This window comes from Papio anubis, chromosome 16 (genome assembly GCF_008728515.1).
Source record: "Papio anubis isolate 15944 chromosome 16, Panubis1.0, whole genome shotgun sequence".
Taxonomy (NCBI): Eukaryota; Metazoa; Chordata; class Mammalia; order Primates; family Cercopithecidae; genus Papio; species Papio anubis.
The window spans coordinates 24,087,373-24,106,910 of NC_044991.1; the positions used below are offsets into that span (position 1 = coordinate 24,087,373).

At 46.7% G+C, this 19,538-nt stretch overlaps 1 protein-coding gene across 4 annotated transcripts in view; it reads right to left on the bottom strand.

Annotated features, from left to right (window-relative positions):
- Window positions 1-8,557: 8,557 nt before the first annotated feature.
- CRYBA4 (crystallin beta A4) overlaps window positions 8,558-19,538 on the bottom strand; it is a 39,068-nt gene continuing 28,087 nt past the window's right edge. For 3 of the 4 annotated variants that reach the window (XM_031656395.1, XM_031656393.1, XM_009216986.4), the window contains 7 exons: window positions 17,858-17,975; window positions 17,432-17,510; window positions 16,793-16,843; window positions 15,746-15,864; window positions 13,600-13,741; window positions 10,791-10,933; window positions 8,558-8,890 (listed from right to left, as the gene is read on the bottom strand). In XM_031656395.1, coding sequence (XP_031512255.1) covers window positions 8,743-8,890; window positions 10,791-10,933; window positions 13,600-13,741; window positions 15,746-15,864; window positions 16,793-16,843; window positions 17,432-17,452 — 624 coding nt within the window. In that variant the 5' untranslated portion in view covers window positions 17,453-17,510; window positions 17,858-17,975 and the 3' untranslated portion in view covers window positions 8,558-8,742. The remainder of the gene's footprint in view (window positions 8,891-10,790; window positions 10,934-13,599; window positions 13,742-15,745; window positions 15,865-16,792; window positions 16,844-17,431; window positions 17,511-17,857; window positions 17,976-19,538) is intronic. The other variant, XM_009216987.4, reaches the window with a different exon arrangement.

A 19,538-nucleotide genomic window follows, 5' to 3' on the forward strand; every position in this document is an offset into this window, starting at 1 on the left:
TGTGAGAAAAGAAACCCTTATGCGCTGTTGGTGGGAATGTAAATTAGCGCAGCCATTATGGAGAACAGAATGGAGGTTCCTCAGGAAACCAAAAATAGAATTGCCATATGATCCAGCAATCCCACTGCTGGATGTCTATCCAAAGGAATTGAAGTCAGTATGCTGGCGAGATGCCTGCAGCCCCATGTTCATCACAGCACTATTCACGATAGCCAAGATATGGAATCAATCTACAGTCCATTCACCTGTCCACCAACAGATGAATGGATTTTTAAAATGTAGTGTATATATACACAATGGCTAAAAAAGGAGGTTGTTGGGAAGCCGAGGTGGGCAGGTCACCTGAGGTCAGGAGTTCAAGACCAGCCTGCCCAGTGTAACAAAGCCCTGTCTCTACTAAAAATGCAAAAATCAGTCAGGCGTGGTGGCAAGTCCCTGTAATCCCAGCTACACAGGAGGCTGAGGCAGGAGAATCGCTTGAACCCAGGTGGTGGAGGTTGCAGTGAGCCGGGATCAATCACTCCACTCTGTAATACAGCAAGACCCACTCTCAAAAAAGAAAACAAGAGAAGGCTCACACTGTGTATTATCTTATTTTCACACCATTTTTCCAGGTATCAACTCCTCAAACCCTCATAACAGCCTTCCTCTTTTAAAGGCAAGGAAACTGAGGCTCACTGGGGCAAAGCAGCTCACTGAAGAACACCTTACCTGGTAAACACAGGATCCAGGATTCACACCCAGGTGTGTGCAACCCCCAAAGTCTTGTCTTCTTCTGTCCTGTATCACCTACTCACAGGTGTGAGCACCTAGGGAATAGGCTGCAAGGAACAACATGGACAGTGCCTACTGTGCGGTCTTGGACAAGTCCCCTTCCCTCTCTGGGCAAAGAGGTTGCTGGTTTGGGATCCGCAGCCCTGGATCCTGTGTTCAGTCCTGTTGGCTGTGCACAGTGTTCTGGGTGATGGGTGCTCCATGCCTACTGCTCGCTTCTGACCAAATAGCATCAATAATTTAAGCTCTCTTTCTTTTATAACCTGGGAAAATTGGTCCCCTGGCAAGACATGAAAAATAATTTCATGCTCTGTTATCTCCCCTCTCAAGATCGCCCCTGACAAATTGTCTCTTTATTGTCTATTGCTCTAGCATCAGCTCACATTTGGGCTCCCATTTTTTATGGTTGCCAGCCTTAGTCCTGGCTCTGACTGAGGTGGCTTCTAAAAGGATTACCACCAAATTTCAATTTCCTTCCTTCCTTCCTTCCTTCCTTCCTTCCTTCCTTCCTTCCTTCCTTCCTTCTTTCCTTCCTTCCTTCAGCAAGTATTGCCTGCTTTGCCCCAGGGACCTAAGGCTTTCCTATGAGAAGCCCCATAGTCGTTCATACTACAGTGTGAAGGGCTCCTTATTTATTTATCAAATTTTTTCTCCTGAGACAGAGTCTTGCTCTGTCACCCAGGCTGGAGTGCAGTGGTGCGATCTCGGCTCACTGCAACCTCTGGCTGCCCGGCTCAAGCGATTCTCCTGCCTCAGCCTCCTGAGGAGCTGGGATTACAGGCACACACCTCCACACCCGGCTAATTTTTGTATTTTTAGTAGAGATGGGGTTTCACCATGTTGGCCAGGCTGGTCTCAAACTCCTGACCTCGTGTTCCGCCTGACTCGGCCTCCCAAAGTGCTGGGATTACAGGCATGAGCCAACATACCCGGCCCCTTATTTAACTCTTTTAAGGGAGCACATGAACCCAGCAGCTTATGGTTTATACCTTTTATTTGTGCCCATTATATCTTTCATCCACCCCTGAAAACCTTGCACAACCTGCAGTGGGCTCAATGGTCCTGCAGACTGGGTGGTCGCAGGCAAGTTGCTTGAACTCTCAGAGCCTCTGAGCCTCATGTCTCTGCTTTAAAGAGACAACAATTGCATCAATAAGTTACTGTGAGGTTTAAATTATATCACATGTGAAAGGGATAAACACAATATGTATCATCGATATTACTGTTATCATCACTATTCTGAGAAAGGTATGCTTGGGTAAAGGGTTTTGGGTGGAGATGAGGGAAGATGTCAAAGCAAAGGGACCGAGAAAGGTGCAATGATACTAATAACAATATTAAGAATGATACTAACAATTTCCATCAACCTTTACTGAGAGCTTACCAAGATTTTTGGGTGTACCCTGGGCACAGACGTGTATATAATACATCATTTAAGTTTTTGCAAGCAAAGAGATGAGAATTTCTCCATTAAAAGATGAGGAAACTGAGGTTGCATGCTGGTAAGCCCAGGAGGCAAACTCAAACCCATGATGGCCTCTTCCTGGAGGCTGGTACCAACTCAGCCTTCCTGTCAAAGTCAAACAGTGGCCTCTCGGTGATAGGCACAGTAGAGCCCTCTACATCCAGTGCCTTCTAGGGCCTCAGGGGCTCAGAGTGAGGACACTTCTAGCTGGAAGATGGTGGCCAACCCCAGCCCTCATTCTAGGCCTCAGAGTCCACAGAGATTGACTTCACAGGCCTCTCTAAATTGTCCTCAGCCCTATGTCTGCCTAATCCCCTTTCCCTAGGACTGACAGTACCCCTACCCCTACAGCAACACTTACAACTTCCAAAGTCCATTTCCTAAAGCCCGTTAGGAAACTAATTCATACTAGGCTGTGAGTGGCTATCGCAGCTAACTCTAGCATTTCCTACCTTACGTTCCACAGACCACTCATAATGCAAGGTGCTCCACAAAAGAGAAATAAAAAGGTCATAATTCTTCCATGGTCAAATAAATTGGAAAACTCTGAATATTCTATTCTCCTTTCCAGAGATTCACAATACATGTTAAACTATTGTAGGTGCTGAGAAGTCCTGCAGTGTGGACACCAACAATACCCAAAACTAATGCACATGATTTTTTTTTTTCCAAAGAACAATGTTACAACATCTGTGTAACAGTCTGAAAAATCCTGACTGAGTAGCCATGGAGGTATAGGGGAAATATCTGTACCCCCAGATGATTATATAAATTCCCCAAGGCAAGGGATTTTATCTTTGTTCCCTATTAGATCCTGCAACCTGTAACAGTGTTTTGTACACAGCAGACATTTGATACATGTTTAATGAATGAATGAACGAATGAACAAGGCTGTGTCTGAATCCTGGCTTTGCATTTAACTTCCTGTATGGCCTTGATCAAGTCCTCACACTTCCCTGGGTTTCCATTTCCCTATATGTTAAAAAGGGATGAAGTCCGGGTATGGTGGCTCATCCCTGTAATCCCAATACTTTGGGAGGGTGAAGCAGGCGGATTGCTTGAGCTCAGGTGTGCAAGACCAGCCTGGACAACATGGCAAACCCCAGTCTCTACAAAAAACAAAAACACCTGGGTGTGGTGGCATGTGCCTGTAGTTTAGTCCCAACTGCTTGGGAGGCTGAGGTGGGAGGATTGCTGGAGCCCAGGAGGCAGAGGTTGCAGTGAGCCAAGATTGTGCCACTGCACTCCAGCCTGGGTGACAGAGTGAGACCCTGTTTCAATCTGTCTCTCTCTCTCTCTCTCTCTCTCTCTCACACACACACACACACACACACACACGATGAGATAAAATTATGCATTCTCAATATTGTTAAGAATGTTGTTGAAGCCCCAACCCCCAGTACTTCAGTAGGACCCCCAAGAGGTGAAAATTCATCTTGGGAAGCAAAAAAACCATCTTACTCTTTATGTATAAAACACAGATATATATATATATATATATGTTGTGTGTGTATATATATATATGTTGTATATATTATACACACAGAGTTTGTACAGACATATATTACATACTTTATATTTGTGATACTAAAACTTCATGGGGTGGGGTCAGGTGTGGTGGCTCACACCTGTAATCCCAGCACTTTGGGAAACCGGGGTGGGAAGATCACTTGAGCCCAGGAGTTCAAGACCAGCCTGGGCAACATGATGAGACCCCATCTCTAAAAACAAAACTTCATAGGGGGAGGTGATTAGGAAAATAACGTCTAAAAAGACTCTCTAGGGGGATGACAAGGAAAGACAAAAGGTTGGGAAACGCTAGACTTGGTGATCTAGAAGGGTCCTTATTCTAGATCCAAATCTAGAAGGTCTGACGGTCTATGAATGTAACTCTGCGGGAGAGTGTTGGTGGGAATCGCGGAGGGAAGAGTGTTCTAGGAACAGGGAACAGCACAAGCTGAAAACCTCAGATGGGAATGAGCCTGGGTTATGGGCTGGACTGTGTGCCCATCTAGCAGCTGAAATAGCTCAGATGGGAGAGTGTTTGACCGAACTATGTCCCCCTAAAATTCATGTGTTGAAGTCCCAACCCCCAGTACCTCAGAATGTGACTGTATTTGAAGGTAAGGTGTTGAAAGAGGTGATGAAGTTTAAATGAGACCATTAGGGTGGGGCCCTAATCCGACAGGACTGGTGTCCTTATAAAAAGAGGAAGAGGCAGCTGGGATGCATGTGCATAGCGACAAGACCACATGAAGGTACAGGAAGAGGCTGGGTATGGTGGCTCACACCTGTAATCCCAGCACTTCGGGAGGCCGAGGCGGGCAGATCACCTGAGGTCAGGAGTTCGAGATCAACCTGGCCAACCTGGCAAAACCCTGTCTCTACTAAATATACAAAAATTAGCCAGGTGTGGTGGCACATGCCTGTAATTCCAGCTACTCGGGAGGTTGAAGCAGGAGAATCTCTTAAACCTGGGAGGTGGAGACTGTAATGAGCCATGATCTCACCACTGCACTCCAGCCTGGGCAACAAAGTGAGACTCTATCTCAAAAATAATAAAAATAAAAATAAAAGAAGATGCAGGGAGAAAGGGGTCATCTAAGAGCCAACGAGAGAGTCCTCAGGAGAAACCAGCCTTGCCAACACCTCGATCTTGGTCTCCAGCCTCAAGAACTATGAGAAACATTTCTGTGGTTTAAGTCACCCAGGCTGTGGTATTGTGTTATAGCAACTGGTGCAGACTCATACACTTGCCGTCTTCTTCTTCTTCTTTGTTTTTTTAAATACAGAGACAGGGTCTTGCTATTTTGCCCAGGTTAGTCTCAAACTCCTGGGCTCAAGTGATTCTCCCACTTCAGCCTTCCAAAGTGCTGGGATTATAAGCATGAGCCACTGCACCTGGCTTTTTGTTGTTGCTGTTGTTCTTTCAGGGTGTTTTTTTTTTTTTTTTGATACAGTGTCTCTCATTGCCCAGGCTGGAATGCAGTGCCACCATCATGGCTCACTACAGCCTCAACCCGTCAGGCTTCAGTGATCCTCCCACCTCAGCCTCCCAAGTAGCTAGGGCCACGGGTGCACGCCACCACACCTATCTAATTTTTTAAATTTTTTATGTAGAGATGGGATGTCAGTATGTTGCCCAGGCTGGTCTTGAACTCCTGGGCTCAAAGGATCCTACCACCTTGGCCTCCCAAAATGTTGGGATTACAGATGTGAGCCACCTGGCATCTTTAAAGAATAATCAATACAGGGACATGAGATCAAAATAGGTTGTGGGGAGCGTGGGGAGATGCAGATGGTAACAAGCTTCATAGGACTGGGAATAATATTGGGTTTTTTTGTTGTTGTTTTCTTGGCATGGGATGGGGAGCACGGGAGGACTTGAAGCAGGAGTGTGACAAGATCTGCCTTACATTTCTAGCAGGACCTCTCTGGATGCTGGGCAGAGAGCAGATCACTCATGGGCAAAGACAAAAGCAGAGGGACCGTGAGAAGGAGAGAGAAGAGGGTGGCTGGGACCAGGATGGCAGCAGTGGGCATGGTGATGAGTGGGTTGGATTCTAGTACATATTAAGAGTAGAGCTAGTGGCTAGGCGCTGTGGCTCACGCCTGTAATCCCAGCACTTTGGGAGGCCGACGCAGGCAGATCACCTGAGGTCAGGAGTTCGAGACCAGCCTGGCCAAAATGGTGAAACCCTGTCTCTACAAAAAAACCCACAAAAATTATCTGGGTGTGGTGCACACACCTGTAATCCCAGCTACTTGGGAGGCTGAGGCAGGAGAATAACTTGAACCTGGGAGGCAGAGGTTGCAGTGAGCCGAGATCGCACCACTGCACTCCAGCCTGGGGACAAAGCAAGACTCCGTCTTTAAAAAAAAAAAAAAAAGTAGAGCTAGTAGGAATTGGAATTGCCAATGGATTAGAATGTGGGGGGATGAGAGAAAGAGAAGGGTTATGGATCATTCCAGATGTTTAGCCTGAAGAACTTGAAAAGTGTAACTTCAGTTATGTTTGGTCCGGTTTTGTTTGAGATGTGTATTAGACATTCACATCGAGGTGTCAAGCAAGTAGTCAGATGTTCAGGGGTGGTCTGAGTAGAGATAGGCACAAGAAGGATCTGCCCCGTAACCCCATGCTTCCAACCGACAACCCCCGTCACAGAATATTTGCAAACAGCTCTGTACTTGTCTGCATTCATTCCCCATTAAACTGAGTGAGAGAAAAAAACTTTATGTGTCATGTTTACCATTGTACATCCCAGGCAAATGATCTGTTGAATAAATGGGATGATACAACAAGGAGTTAAAATGTACTGAGGCACAAATGTTCCTAAACATTCCCCTCCCCTTCCTGAGCCAAATAATGTTATCTTTTCCAGCAGACTGTTCAGGTCCCCACCCTTTCCTGTCCCTATCAGACTGATCAGGGACATTTGTGGGCAGAGGAAGATGGGCCAAGAGAGCCTGGAACAAGAGCTAGAGGGCTCATGAGAGAGGTTTAGACAATCTATAAAATGCAGAGCCAGGAGAAAGTAAGGAGGGGAGGAGAAAAGAGAGAGAGAGAGAAGAGACCAATCCTGCCACTCAGTCTGCACGTGGAACAGGGGTTTCTTTGTTTTATAGGCTTTCTTTGGAGCATGGAGGGTGTTACATGAGAGACTCCAGGGTACTGTGTGTGTGAGAGAGAATTGGGAAGAGACAAAAAAAGGTATGAGAAGTTTTGCTAAGGGAGAGGACTGACTCTCTCCACGCGTGGCTTTGAAAACCACAAGCTAGGAACAATTTATCAAGAAGACATAACAATCATAAATGTATGTACACCTAACAACAGAGCATCACAATTCCTGAAGGAAAAAAAAAACCAGAAAGCAAAAATAGACAAAACTAAGGGAAGAAACAGATAAATACAAATAACCAATAGCTCTTTCTATGTAATTCACTAAAATTGATTTTTTAAAAACAGCTGCAGTGAACTATGATTGTGTCATTATACTCCTGCCTGGGTGACAGAATAAGATCCTGTCTCAAAAAAAAAAAAAAATCAGCAAGGATATAGAAAAATCGAATCAACACTGTTAACAAATTTGATGTGACATTTACAGAACATTGTACCCAACAACTGCAGAATATAAATAGTTTTCAAGTGTACTACCAAGCCTATCAAAGATAGACCATGTGGCCAGGAGCAGTGGCTCAGGCCTGTAATCCTAGCACTTTGGGAGGCTGAGGCAGGCAGATGTCCTGAGCTCAGGAGTTCAAGACAAGCTTGGGCAACATGGCAAACCCTGTCTCTACCAAAAATACAAAAATTACAGGGCGTGGTGGCACGCACCTGTAATCTCAGCTGCTTGTGGGGCTGAGGCAGCAGAATTGCTTGAACCTGGGAGGTCGAGGCTGTGGTGAGACAAGATTGCACCACTGCACTCCAGCCTAAGTGACAGAGTGAAACCTTGTCTCATTAAAAACAAAAACAAAAAATAAAATAAAAATAAAAAGACCATGTGCTGGGCCATAAAATAAGTCTTTTTTTTTTTTTTGAGACGGAGTCTCGCTCTGCTGCCCAGGCTGGAGTGCAGTGGCCGGATCTCAGCTCACTGCAAGCTCCACCTCCCGGGTTTACGCCATTCTCCTGCCTCAGCCTCCCGAGTAGCTGGGACTACAGGCGCCCGCCATCTCGCCCGGCTAAGTTTTTGTATTTTTTAGTAGAGACGGGGTTTCACCGTGTTCGCCAGGATGGTCTTGATCTCCTGACCTCGTGATCCACCCATCTCGGCCTCCCAAAGTGCTGGGATTACAGGCTTGAGCCACCGCGCCCGGCCATAAAATAAGTCTTAATTCATTTCAGAAGACTTAAATCTTACGGAGTATGTTCTCCAACCACACTGGTCTTTAAAAGCACACCAATAACAATAAAACACCTAGAAAATCCTAAAGTATTAGGAATTTAAATAACATCCCTTTAAATAACCCATAGGTCAAAAGAAAAAAAAATCACAAGTGAAACTAGAAAATATCAAACTGAACAATAATGAAAACACATCAAATTAATATTTATGGGAAGCAGCTAAAGCCATACTTGGAGGGAAATTTATAGCTAAATGACTGTACTGGGTGGGGGAAAGAGAGGCCTAAAATTAATGACCCAAAAGTCTGCCTTAAAAAAAAGCTAGAAAAACTAAGAACAAAGTAGACCTGAAATAAATAAAAGAAAGGAAATACTGAAACCGAAGAGTAAAACTCAGTGGAATAATGATAGAGAAAACAAGGCTAAAAAACCGGTTCTTCGAAAAGATTAATAAAATTGAAAAGCACAGCTAATACCGGACTTTCTATTTTTTATTCGTTTGAGTTTTTTGTGCTGACTGTGCATGGACAGGTTCACGTGGGTGCTGGGTTCACACGGGTTACAGGGGGAGGCAGAAGGAGAGAGCAGGCCACAGCCTCCAGAGCGCCTCCATTGCAGACAAGCACGCATGCGCTCCTCCGTGCCGCGCCCCTGCTCACTGCTGGATCCTGCGGATGCTCTGCACCTGGAAGGTCTGGGCGTGAGAGCCCCACTCCCGGAAATGCTTGTAGTCACCGGAATGGTGATCGCTTTCCAGCACATACTGAAATCCACGGTAGCCCGGAAACTGGGAGCAAACCCAACTGAAAAAGAGAAAAGGCAGACGGTTACTCTACAGAGACACCAGCATGATGATCAACACAGGGGCAAAGGGATCTATGCACACGCACACAATTCTAGCCATCCTGGCCTTTCTTCAGTGCTCACAATGTGCCATGCTCTCTCCCCTACCACAGGGCCTTTGATCGTGCCATTCCCTTTGCCAGAAGCACCATGCCAGCCCGTCTTTTCCTAGACAAGTTGTATTTGTCCTTCATGGCTCAGCTTAATTATGAGGGCAATCTGACTCGTTCCCCAAATCAGGCCACAGTCCCTTATTATACCTTTGTAGCACTCATGTAATTCGACAGTTTTCAAATTATTTGTAAAATATCAGCCTCCCCTGCCAGCAGGTAAGCTCATGAGTGTAGGAACGTGTATGCTTTGTTCATCGTTATCTCCACCTGCCTAAATTTATAAAAGTCTAGCACAGAAGAAGGGGGTCCCTAAATATTTGCTGAATAAAAGAACAGTGAAAGAATGGGAAGTCTTGTTCTTTCTCCGTTCCCCCTCCTTCCTTATCCAGAGGCACTTCCAAGAAAAAAGCTATCACTTCAGTCCATTGATTTCTTTTTTCCTTCTTTCTTTCTTTCTTTTTTTGAGGCAGAGTCTCACTCTGTTACCCACACTGGAGTGCAGTGGGGCGACCTCGGCTCACTGCAACCTTTGCCTCCTGGGTTCAAGTAATTCTGCCTCATCCTAGTGACTGGGACTACAGGCATAGCCACCGGGCTAATTTTTTGTATTTTTAGTAGAGACGAGGTTTCACCATGTTGGCCAGGCTGGTCTCAAACTCCTGACCTCAGGTGATCCGCCCACCTCAGCTTCCCAAAGTGCTGGGATTACAGGCGTGAGTCACTGCGTCTGGCCCAATTCATTGATTTCTACTCTGTTCAGGACAAGGATTGGTGTCTGGTTTTCCAAGCCTCCATTTCCCTTTCTGTAAAAGAGGAAGTGAACTCAAGAATCACAAGGGGTCCCTCTTACTCTAAAATAACATGATTCTTTGGTGGTTCCTGAGAAAACCAAAGCAAAAAAAAAAGGGGGGGAGGGGAAGATGAAAAACCCTACCTCCCATCTTTGCCCCCTGCCTACCAGGAGCCAAGGGGCACCTCAGAAAGTGGCTCTGATGTCCTCCCTAAATAAGAATCTCACACCTTAGCCTTCACCTGCCACCTCCTGGGTGGAAAGGAAAGGACCAGTCAATGCTGAGTTTGAAGCTGGATTGTTACCTACCTGCTGATGGACTTTGAGCAGGTTGCTTGAGCCACACCTGTTTCTTTATGGCGGGGGCATTCATTCTCCCTTCTCCTGGCCATAGACCCTGTTGGCTCTGCTCTCAGCCAGGTTGAGAAAATGAGGCTGAATCTAGCAATGACCACATGACCAAACCTAGCCAATCAGAACACCCCATTCCTGTGCGCATGGTGATTGGTTCAGAGTTGAGCACAGGACCCAGCTGGACCAATGAGCACCTTTCTTGGAACCTTTAATAGAGTCACTGAGACCGGACACTGTCTTTCCCTATGGCCGGATGTAAAGATGAAGCTCTTTACATTCTCGTCTAAGAATATAGCCACACACAGGCAGGCAGGGCAACAGGTGGGGGGTTGTGGAGGGGAGACAGATACCTGCTGTAGCACCTGGATCCAGTTGCGCTTGAAGCTAATTACAGGGGCCGATAAATATCTTTTGGGCTTAAACCCAGTTTGATCTGCGTTTCAATCCCTCAAATTCTGCCCGATACCTCTCTGTGCCTCAGTGTTCTCCTCTGGAATGTGGGCATCAGAGCACAAAAGTCCCCAGCACACAGTTTTCACAGGAGGTACCCCTACCCTTCCCAATATTCCCTCCCCTGCCAGGCAGAGACTTGGATACACTTACGCCCCAGAGTGGACGTGGAAGGACCCTACTTCATTGCCTTCCCACCCCATGGCCTGGAGGGAAGGATAGTCATCGCTCAGCTCTCCTTTCTTGCCCAGGAAGTTCTCTTGCTCGAAGATTGTCAGCCTCGAGTCACGGTGGTTCTACAGGAACAGGAAACACAGTCAGGCCACCAGGCTCCCAGTTGGAAACCCAGGAGCCTCTCCTGGCCTCCACACTCCCTGCCCTTGTCTCCCAAATCAACCTTCCTTGCAAACCTTTTGGAAGGGCAATAAGGCAACAGGTACCAGAAACCTTACCATTTGCCCTTCCAGAAATTTCCACAAAGAAAATAATCATGGAATAAATAGGCTGCAAGAATGTTCGTCATTAACAGTTTTTTCAAAAACAAACAAACAGAAAGGAATCAACCTTTACGTCCGAAATTGGGGATCCAGTGGTAAGCTGAGGTATTACACTGTGGTTAAGAAAAAGGGTGTAGAGGCCAGGCACCGTGGCTCACGCCTATATTCCCAGCATTTTGGGAGGCCGAGGTGGGCAGATCACCTGAGGTCAGGAGTTCAAGACCAGCCCGACGAATATGGTGAAACCCTGTCTCTACTAAATACAGAAAATTAGTTAAGTGTGGTGGCGCATGCCTGTAATCTCAGCTACTTGGGAGACTGAGGCAGGAGAATCGCTTGAACCTGGGAGGCAGAGGTTGCAGTGAGCCAAGATTGTGCCATTGCACTCCAGCCTGGACAACAAAAGCGAAAACTCCATCAAAAAGAAAGAGAGAGAGAGAGACAGAGAGAGAGAGAGAGAGAGGAAGGAAGGGTAGAGATATCATCTCAAATCCTTCCTACCAGGAAGCAGCTGCCACTTACCAACTGATTGAGGTTAGACAGGATTTCTGAGCCTCTGTTCCTGCATCTATAAAATGAAACTAACCATACCCATTTTTCAGGGTTCTTTTGAGAACTAAATGAATTCAGAAGTTGGAAACTGCTGGGAATGAGGGATTGTATCTTTTGCAGCCCACCACGGGTCCCCATATTAGCACAATATCTAGACTGGTTGCAGAGTAAATGAACAAATGGACTTATGCACAAAACGGAATACTAGGGAGCTATGAAAAATGATGGAAGTGAGATTTAATCACCTAGACTGATGATTGTGATATATTTGCTCAGTGAGAAAAGCTAGTTTCCAAGCCTTAGACTCATTATGATTCCATTTTTGTGGCAAAATTATGTGTGCAATATAGATAAGATATATAGATTATATAGATATAGATGTAGATGTTTATCTGGATGTGTATATACATAGAGACATAAATGTATAGGTTGAACATTCCTAACCTAAACATCCGAAATCCAAAATGCTCTAAAATCTAAAACTTTTTGTTTTTTTTTTTTTGTTTTTGTTTTGTTTTGTTTTGTTTTTTTGTTTTTTTTTTTTGAGGCGGAGTCTCGCTCTGCCGCCCAGGCTGGAGTGCAGTGGCCGGATCTCAGCTCACTGCAAACTCCGCCTCCCGGGTTCACGCCATTCTCCTGCCTCAGCCTCCCGAGCAGCTGGGACTACAGGCGCCCGCCACCTCGCCCGGCTAGTTTTCTGTCTTTTTTAGTAGAGACAGGGTTTCACCGTGTTAGCCAGGATGGTCTCGATCTCCTGACCTCGTGATCCGCCCGTCTCGGCCTCCCAAAGTGCTGGGATTACAGGCTTGAGCCACCGCGCCCGGCAAATCTAAAACTTTTTGAGTGACGACATGACACTCAAAGAATGCTCACTGGAGTATTTCAGATTTTGGATTTTTGGATTCAGGCTGCTCAACCGTAGGTATTATAAATATTACAAAATCTGGGGAAAATATTCACAATCCAAAACACTTCTGGTCCCAAGCATTTCAGATAAGGGATAATCCATCCTGACCATACCAGGATTTTCCTTCAGAATTTTGGATGGTAAATATGGTGCCTTATGTCATTTTAAATTAATAAGAGTTGAAAAATAAAATACACTTTTTTTTTTTTTTTTTTTTGAGACAGAGTCTCACTCTGGTGCCCAGGCTGGAGTGCAGTGGTGCGATCTCAGCTCACTGCAACCTCCATCTCCTGGGTTCAAGTCATTCTCTTGCCTCAGCCTCCTGAGTAGCTGGGACTATGGGCATGTACCACCACGCCCAGCTAATTTTTTTGTATTTTTAGTAGAGACGGGGTTTCACCATGTTGGCCAGGCTGATCTTGAACTCCTGGCCTCAAGTGATCCACCCGCCTGGGCCTCCCAAAGTGCTGGGATTGTAGGTGTGAGCCACTGTGCCCGGCCTAAAATATACCTTTCTGAGCCTCAATTTTTTCATCGGTGAGATGGCAATAATAATGCTCACCTCCACCCACACTCCAAAAACAGCAATAAAATGTAAAATCAGGAGCATTGATATCGAATTAGGAGGAAGAAATGAAACCCTTCATCCTCACTGGGCCCTACCATCCCTGTTACCCAACTTCTCTCAGGGTCCCTGAATCACAAAAAAAAAAAAAAAAAAAAGGCACAAAGCTGGCAGGGGCTCCTGTCAAAACCAGGGCTGCTGTGAGCAGAGAGTTTAAGGTGGGCTCTGGCCAGATGCTATATGTTCTTCTTCCCAACAACATTGGTACTATTGCCCCATTTCAAGATGAAGAAACTGAGGCCAAGAGAGGAAAGAGACTAACAGCCCTTGTCACACAGCTTGAAGTGGTGACATGAGAATTTCAGCTCTGGGACATTTGATTCCCAAGTGCCCACGTGAGGGGCTCGGACCTCCCCGGGATGCAGAAGTGGTAGAACTCACAGCACAGGCCACAGGCCGGAAGGAGGTGAGCCTCTCAGAGGGGTAGGCCGTGTTGCCACCCCAGGCATCCCAGCTCGGGTATTCGCCCCGTTCCAGAACGTACTGCTGCCCTTGGAAGCCAGCATGCTCGAAGCCTACCCACCTGCAGACAGAGGGTAGAGCGTGCAGGAGGTAAGCGTCCCCTTCACCCTGCATTCTAGACCAGCAGATGGGTCTAGAATGGTCACAATCACAACCATTCAGGGGTGATTGTGCCCCCAGGAAACACTTGACAATGCCTGGAGACATTTTTGGTTGTCACATTAGGGGAGGGGCTGGGAAGGCCATCTATCAGGTAGAGGCCAGGGATGCTGCTAAACATCCCATAATACACAGGCCAGCCTCCACTGCAAAGGACGATCCAGCCAGAAACATCAGTAGTGCTGAAGTTGAGGGACCCGGCTCTAGACCTGACTTGCTGTGTGTCCCATAGGTAGGGAAACTGCTTCACACAGGTGCCCTGACAACATTGCTCCTCTGTTGGTTTCCACAGAGGCCGCAGAGTCAAAGCTCATCACAGACTGACCTCACCTTGGTGGAATTCCCTGTGATCCTGCCAGGGTGTAGGAGACGGGCCGTTTTGTGAGGAGCTACTGCAAGGCCATCTCTTATATTCCTCCCTCTCTTGTGGGAGGCTTTCACGAGGCAGTTCCTCATCTGCCACCTCGCCGCCCCACAGGTGACAATAGCAAGCTATCGTTGAAGCATGGAAGCAGTTCTTCAGCCACAGGGTTCCCACCATTCCTGCTGCCTGTCATTCGGCCCCTTTGTTTTGGTGTCATCCCGTAGGACAAGGGACACAGGAAGCTGACACCGTGCGCACCTTGCCTTTGCTGTCTGTGTAAGTAATAAACTGTCTGAATCTATCCGAACTCATTATCTGCTTACTGGCTGAGTCTGTCAGCCTGCTGGACATACCCCTAGAAAGTCTCTGTTCCCATCTGACCCCCATTCCCCACCTGCACAAATCAGAAGCTAAAAGAGTATTTACTAAAGCATGAGATGTGTAAAAATCACCCAAGATGACCTCAGGTGGCACTCACAGGCATAGGATTAAGTGACTCCAAATCTCCTATCTACTTTCCAACCTTCTAGAACCTTCTATCCAATATGGTTGCTACTGGCCACATCTCCTTTCTGTCTACTTTCCAACCTTCCAGAAATTTTTTCCAATATGGCAGCTACTGGTCACATCTTTCTATTTACTTTCCAGTCTTCTAGAACCTTCTATCCAATATGGTAGCTACTGGCCACATCTTTCTAACTACTTTCCAACTTTCTAGAGCCTGCTATCCAATATGGTAGCTGCTGGCCATATCTCCTTTCTACTTGCTTTCCAACCTTCTACAACCTTCTATCTAATATGGTAGCTACTGGCCACATGTAGTTAATTAAATTTAAACTTAAATAAATTAAGATTAAATAAAACATTCCGTTTTCTAGTCATGCTGGCTACCTTTCAAAATCCTTAATGGTCACGTCTGGCCAGTGGCCCTGAAATGGACGGTGCAGATGTAGAACATCTCCTTCATTGCAGACAGGTCCACTGAACGGCACTGGTCTAGAAAGTCTTGGTGTGTTATTATTGTGTCCTTAACACCTCTCTACATCTCACAATCTCTCTCTCTCTCTCTCACTCTCTCTTTTGTTTTTTAATTTTGGTTTTTTGGGGTTTTTTTTGTTTTGTTTGTTTGTTTTTTTTACAAAAAATGATCGGGCCACATGCTTAGCAACAAGACTGTTTAGCTAAAAATTAATAGCATTAAAACATTATATTCATTTTTATAGTTACCTTCTACTTTTGGTGAGTGATGTTGGCTTTCAATTTATGGCTAGGAGGGACATTTTTAGATCCAACCCTGGATTCTAAGGATCTTCTCCCGCAGAGCTGCCTCATCCAGTGGGCAGGGTCTGGGTAAATGACACCCTCCCACTGTTGGGCCGTGCACAACCTGCATAACCTTACATGGCAGTCCTGCACACTCCTCAGCGCTTCAGGAGGGCACACTAGGAAAAGAGGACCTATAATAGCTAAAAGTCCTAGCACCCGTCTCTAGGTCCCTTCCTGTCCACCCTCTACCCCAACTCAGTATCCCCCTAGACTCACGCTCCACTCAGCACTTTCAAAGATCGCACAGTCTCGAAGCCAAGCTCCAGCACACTGGGGCACTCGGCCGTGAATTCGTGCCGCCGGCCCTGGAAGCCGTCCTCATCCCACACCACCATCTGTGCCAGGAAAAAAAAAAAAAAAAAAGAAGGTGGAGATCCGCATCAGAGTCCCATGGAGGGTGAGGGGTTGGGGGTTCACCCCAGGATCTGGCAGGTAAAGCAGGGATTGCAAACTCAGATGCCCCCAGGAGCCAGGCAGGCAAGGACAGTGAGAACTGTGAGACACTAGAGAGCACAGGTGGCAGGTAGATGGGTGGCCTCTTCCCAGTGCCACCAATGGTTGCCAAGTGGGAATGCAAGCCAGACCTTCCAATTTCTCAATACGATCCCTAGATCTGGACTTTTATGTGGTTCTTCTAGGCTTTTAAAGGTTGATGATAAATCCAAAAGCTTTATAAAACAAACAAACACACACAGAGATGGTCAAAGAAATCATGCCCAAAGACTGCAATCTCTGCCAAAGAGTGTAACAGGTCAACTTTGGGAACCAGAAGACCCAAGTTCACATTCGACCTCCCTGTGTGTGACATACAAGTCCCTGGCCGGGCGCGGTGGCTCAAGCCTGTAATCCCAGCACTTTGGGAGGCCGAGACGGGTGGATCACGAGGTCAGGAGATCGAGACCATCCTGGCTAACATGGTGAAACCCCGTCTCTACTAAAAATACAAAAAAATAAGCCGGGCGAGGTGGCAGGCGCCTGTAGTCCCAGCTGCTCGGGAGGCTGAGGCAGGAGAATTGCGCGAACCCGGGAGGCGGAGCTGCAGTGAGCGGAGATCTGGCCACTGCACTCCAGCCTGGGCGACAGAGCGAGACTCCGTCTCAAAAACAAAAAAAAACAAAACAAGACATACAAGTCCCTTCTCGACTCTGAGTCTTGATTGCACCTCTGTGAAATAGGCATTTATAATACCCTCCTCCTAGGATTCGTGGGGACTTGAACCCTCCCCACACCTCCTGGACACGCCCTCCCCATGCCTCTTCCTACCTTCCAGTGTCCCGCTGACTTGGTGCATTGCAGGGTCATCGTGGCCTCTTCCTACAGAAGAGAAGAACATCATAATAGTCCACCCTGTCCCTCTGCTGTCCTCTTTATGTAGATGGCTGGCTTAGACCTGGTCAGGATCCACATGGGGAGTCCAGGAGTGACTGGGCTAGGGGCAATGCGTGGCTTTGGGCTGTCCCTCTCCTGTCATTTCCATCTGTCACCAGTGCCATCTTCCATCCTATCCCCATCTCAAAACTCACCCTTGCTGGGTCTCATTGACTCTAAGCCCCACTCTGTATTCTCTTATCTGCTTGTTATGGGAAAATTTCTGTGGCTGTTGGTGGGTGGGTACATCACCCCAGCAAGTGCTAAAATGACAGTCCTTCCAAAGACAACGCCTAGCTCAAAGAGGTAGCTCTAATGGTGGAAATTTAGGCAACAGGGCTACAGGAATAATTTTGTTTTTAAATGAGGGAAGCAGGTGCTGGTCTTGATGGTTGGGGCTCATCATTGGTTAGGGTGAGGATGGCATTCAGGATGACACAGTGACATCCCTAGGACTGGGGACCTGGGCTCCTCACCTCCCAGGATGCTCACTCAGAACTCTGATCCCATCCCTCCTCCAAACCTGGGACTTACCGAGATAGGCCCAGGGAACATGTCAGATCTGAGACCAGCCGAGGTCAGGCTCTTATAGGCAGGGAGGGAAGAGGGGCCCCTGGGAGACAAAGCCTCGACTCAGCAACTGGGCCACAGAAACAAAAGCCAGCCCTGGCTGAAGAGCCAATGGCAAGCTGTCAGCAGCTCTGGCTTTAGCAGGGAGGGAATGGACCAGATCACCACCCCCAGGGATCAGCCACGAAGAAGCAGAGAGGTGGAATATTGGCCCTCATTAGCCCCGCAAGGTTCCTGACTAGACCAGGAGAATGAACACTAGAGGAGGAGTCCAGAAGCATCCTTCCTAGCTATGTGAGCTTGAGCAAGTCATTTCCCCTCAATTTCTGCCTATAAAATGCGGCAGAAACAAACTATATCACAGAGTTGTTGTGAGGTTACATAACACACCTGGTACAGAGTAAACGTTCAGGAAATGTCTATTCCTTTCCTCCTCTCATTCCCCTTTCTCTTCCAGTTGAAGCAATCAGGATAGGCTGCCTGTTGGAGGAGGCATTTGAACTAGACTCTGAAGGATGAAGAAGATATGTACAGAGTTAGATGGAAGCAGAGGCATTCTAAGAAAAGTTCAGAGGTGGGAACTTGGGGCACGTGTACAAGAAACAGCTGGTAGCCCAATTGGCCTGGAGCTCAGGGGACCTGAAGGGAAGTGAGGCAGGAGAAGAGGTCTAGGCCAGGGCCTGCCAAGTCCACAAAGCCCGAAGATGAATCCAGATGGCTCTGTGGGCAGCATAAAGGAGCTGTTAGTTGCAAACATGCTTTGCAAACTGTAGCACACTTGCCACATATCCAGGACTTGTACAATTTGCTGTGTGCCTCTTGTCCCTAAACCCTGCCCTCTGAATTGGCCTATGAGGGGCCTCTTACAGCATAGGAAAAGAGCATGACTGGAAACCAGATCATCTGAGATGAAATCCAGCCCTGCTTCTTTTACCATCTGGGTAACCTGGAGGATATCTGAGTCCTGCTCATGACCTGTAAAGTGGCCACACCAGTTTCCTTTTAAGAAGGTGAAATGCAGCTCTATCAAATGCATGACTTTAGGCCAGGCGCGGTGGCTCATGCCTGTAATCCCAGCACTTGGGGAAGTCAAGGAGGGTGGATCACCTGAGGTCAGGAGTTCAAGACCAGGCTGGCCAACATGGTGAAACCCCGTCTCTACTAAAAATACAAAAATTAGCTGGGAGTAGTGGCAGGTGCCTGTAATCCCAGCTACTAGGGAGGCTGAGGCAGGCGAATTGCCTGAACCTGGGAGGCAGGGGTTGCAGTGAGCCAAGATCACACCATTGTACTCGAGCCTGGGTGACAGAGCGAGACTCCGTCTCAAAAAAAAAAAAAAAAAAGGAATGCATGACTTTGACAAAGTGTTGGCATGAAAATTAAAGGTTAAGAATGCAACCTCTACAGCCAAACTGCCTGGGTTTGCATCCCACTCTTGCTGGCTGGGTAACTTTAGGCATGTTACTTAATCTCTCTGAGTCTCAGTTTACTTGTGTATCAAATGGGTGTAACAAGATAAGTTACGGCTAGCCTAAGAGACAGGGGTATTGTGAGGATAAATGTGAACTGCATGTGAACAGCAGCTGGAATTGCTCCTGCAACATAAAAAATTACCGTATTTCCATCATCTTCATCATCATCATTGCTAATAATAAAGATGATTACTATTAATTATTGATCAAAAAAGCAGGAGTACATAGGTTTTAAGAGCCTGGGTTCATGAGTAAAGAAGATGTGAGTTCCAAGTTCATTTTGCATTTCCATTTGTATGAGAAAGTGAGCTGAGAGAGAGGAAGGAAAGGGAGTTGCTTCAGTTTCCTTATCTGTAATTGGGGTTAGTCCTAAAACTTCATCCGTATACTGAGGAGTATAGGAAAATACAAAAAAAAAAAAAAGAAAAAAAGAAAAGAAAAGAAATTGGCTCCATAAGACAGGGCAAAAAAGAAAAAGATATAATGAAGGATACAATAATAATAATAATAATGATAAATGGTCTGAGTGGAGCCACCAGCATGGTGAGCCATCCCCCTTCTCTGCCCCCACCCTCTGGCAGACAGCCCATTCCTGGGGG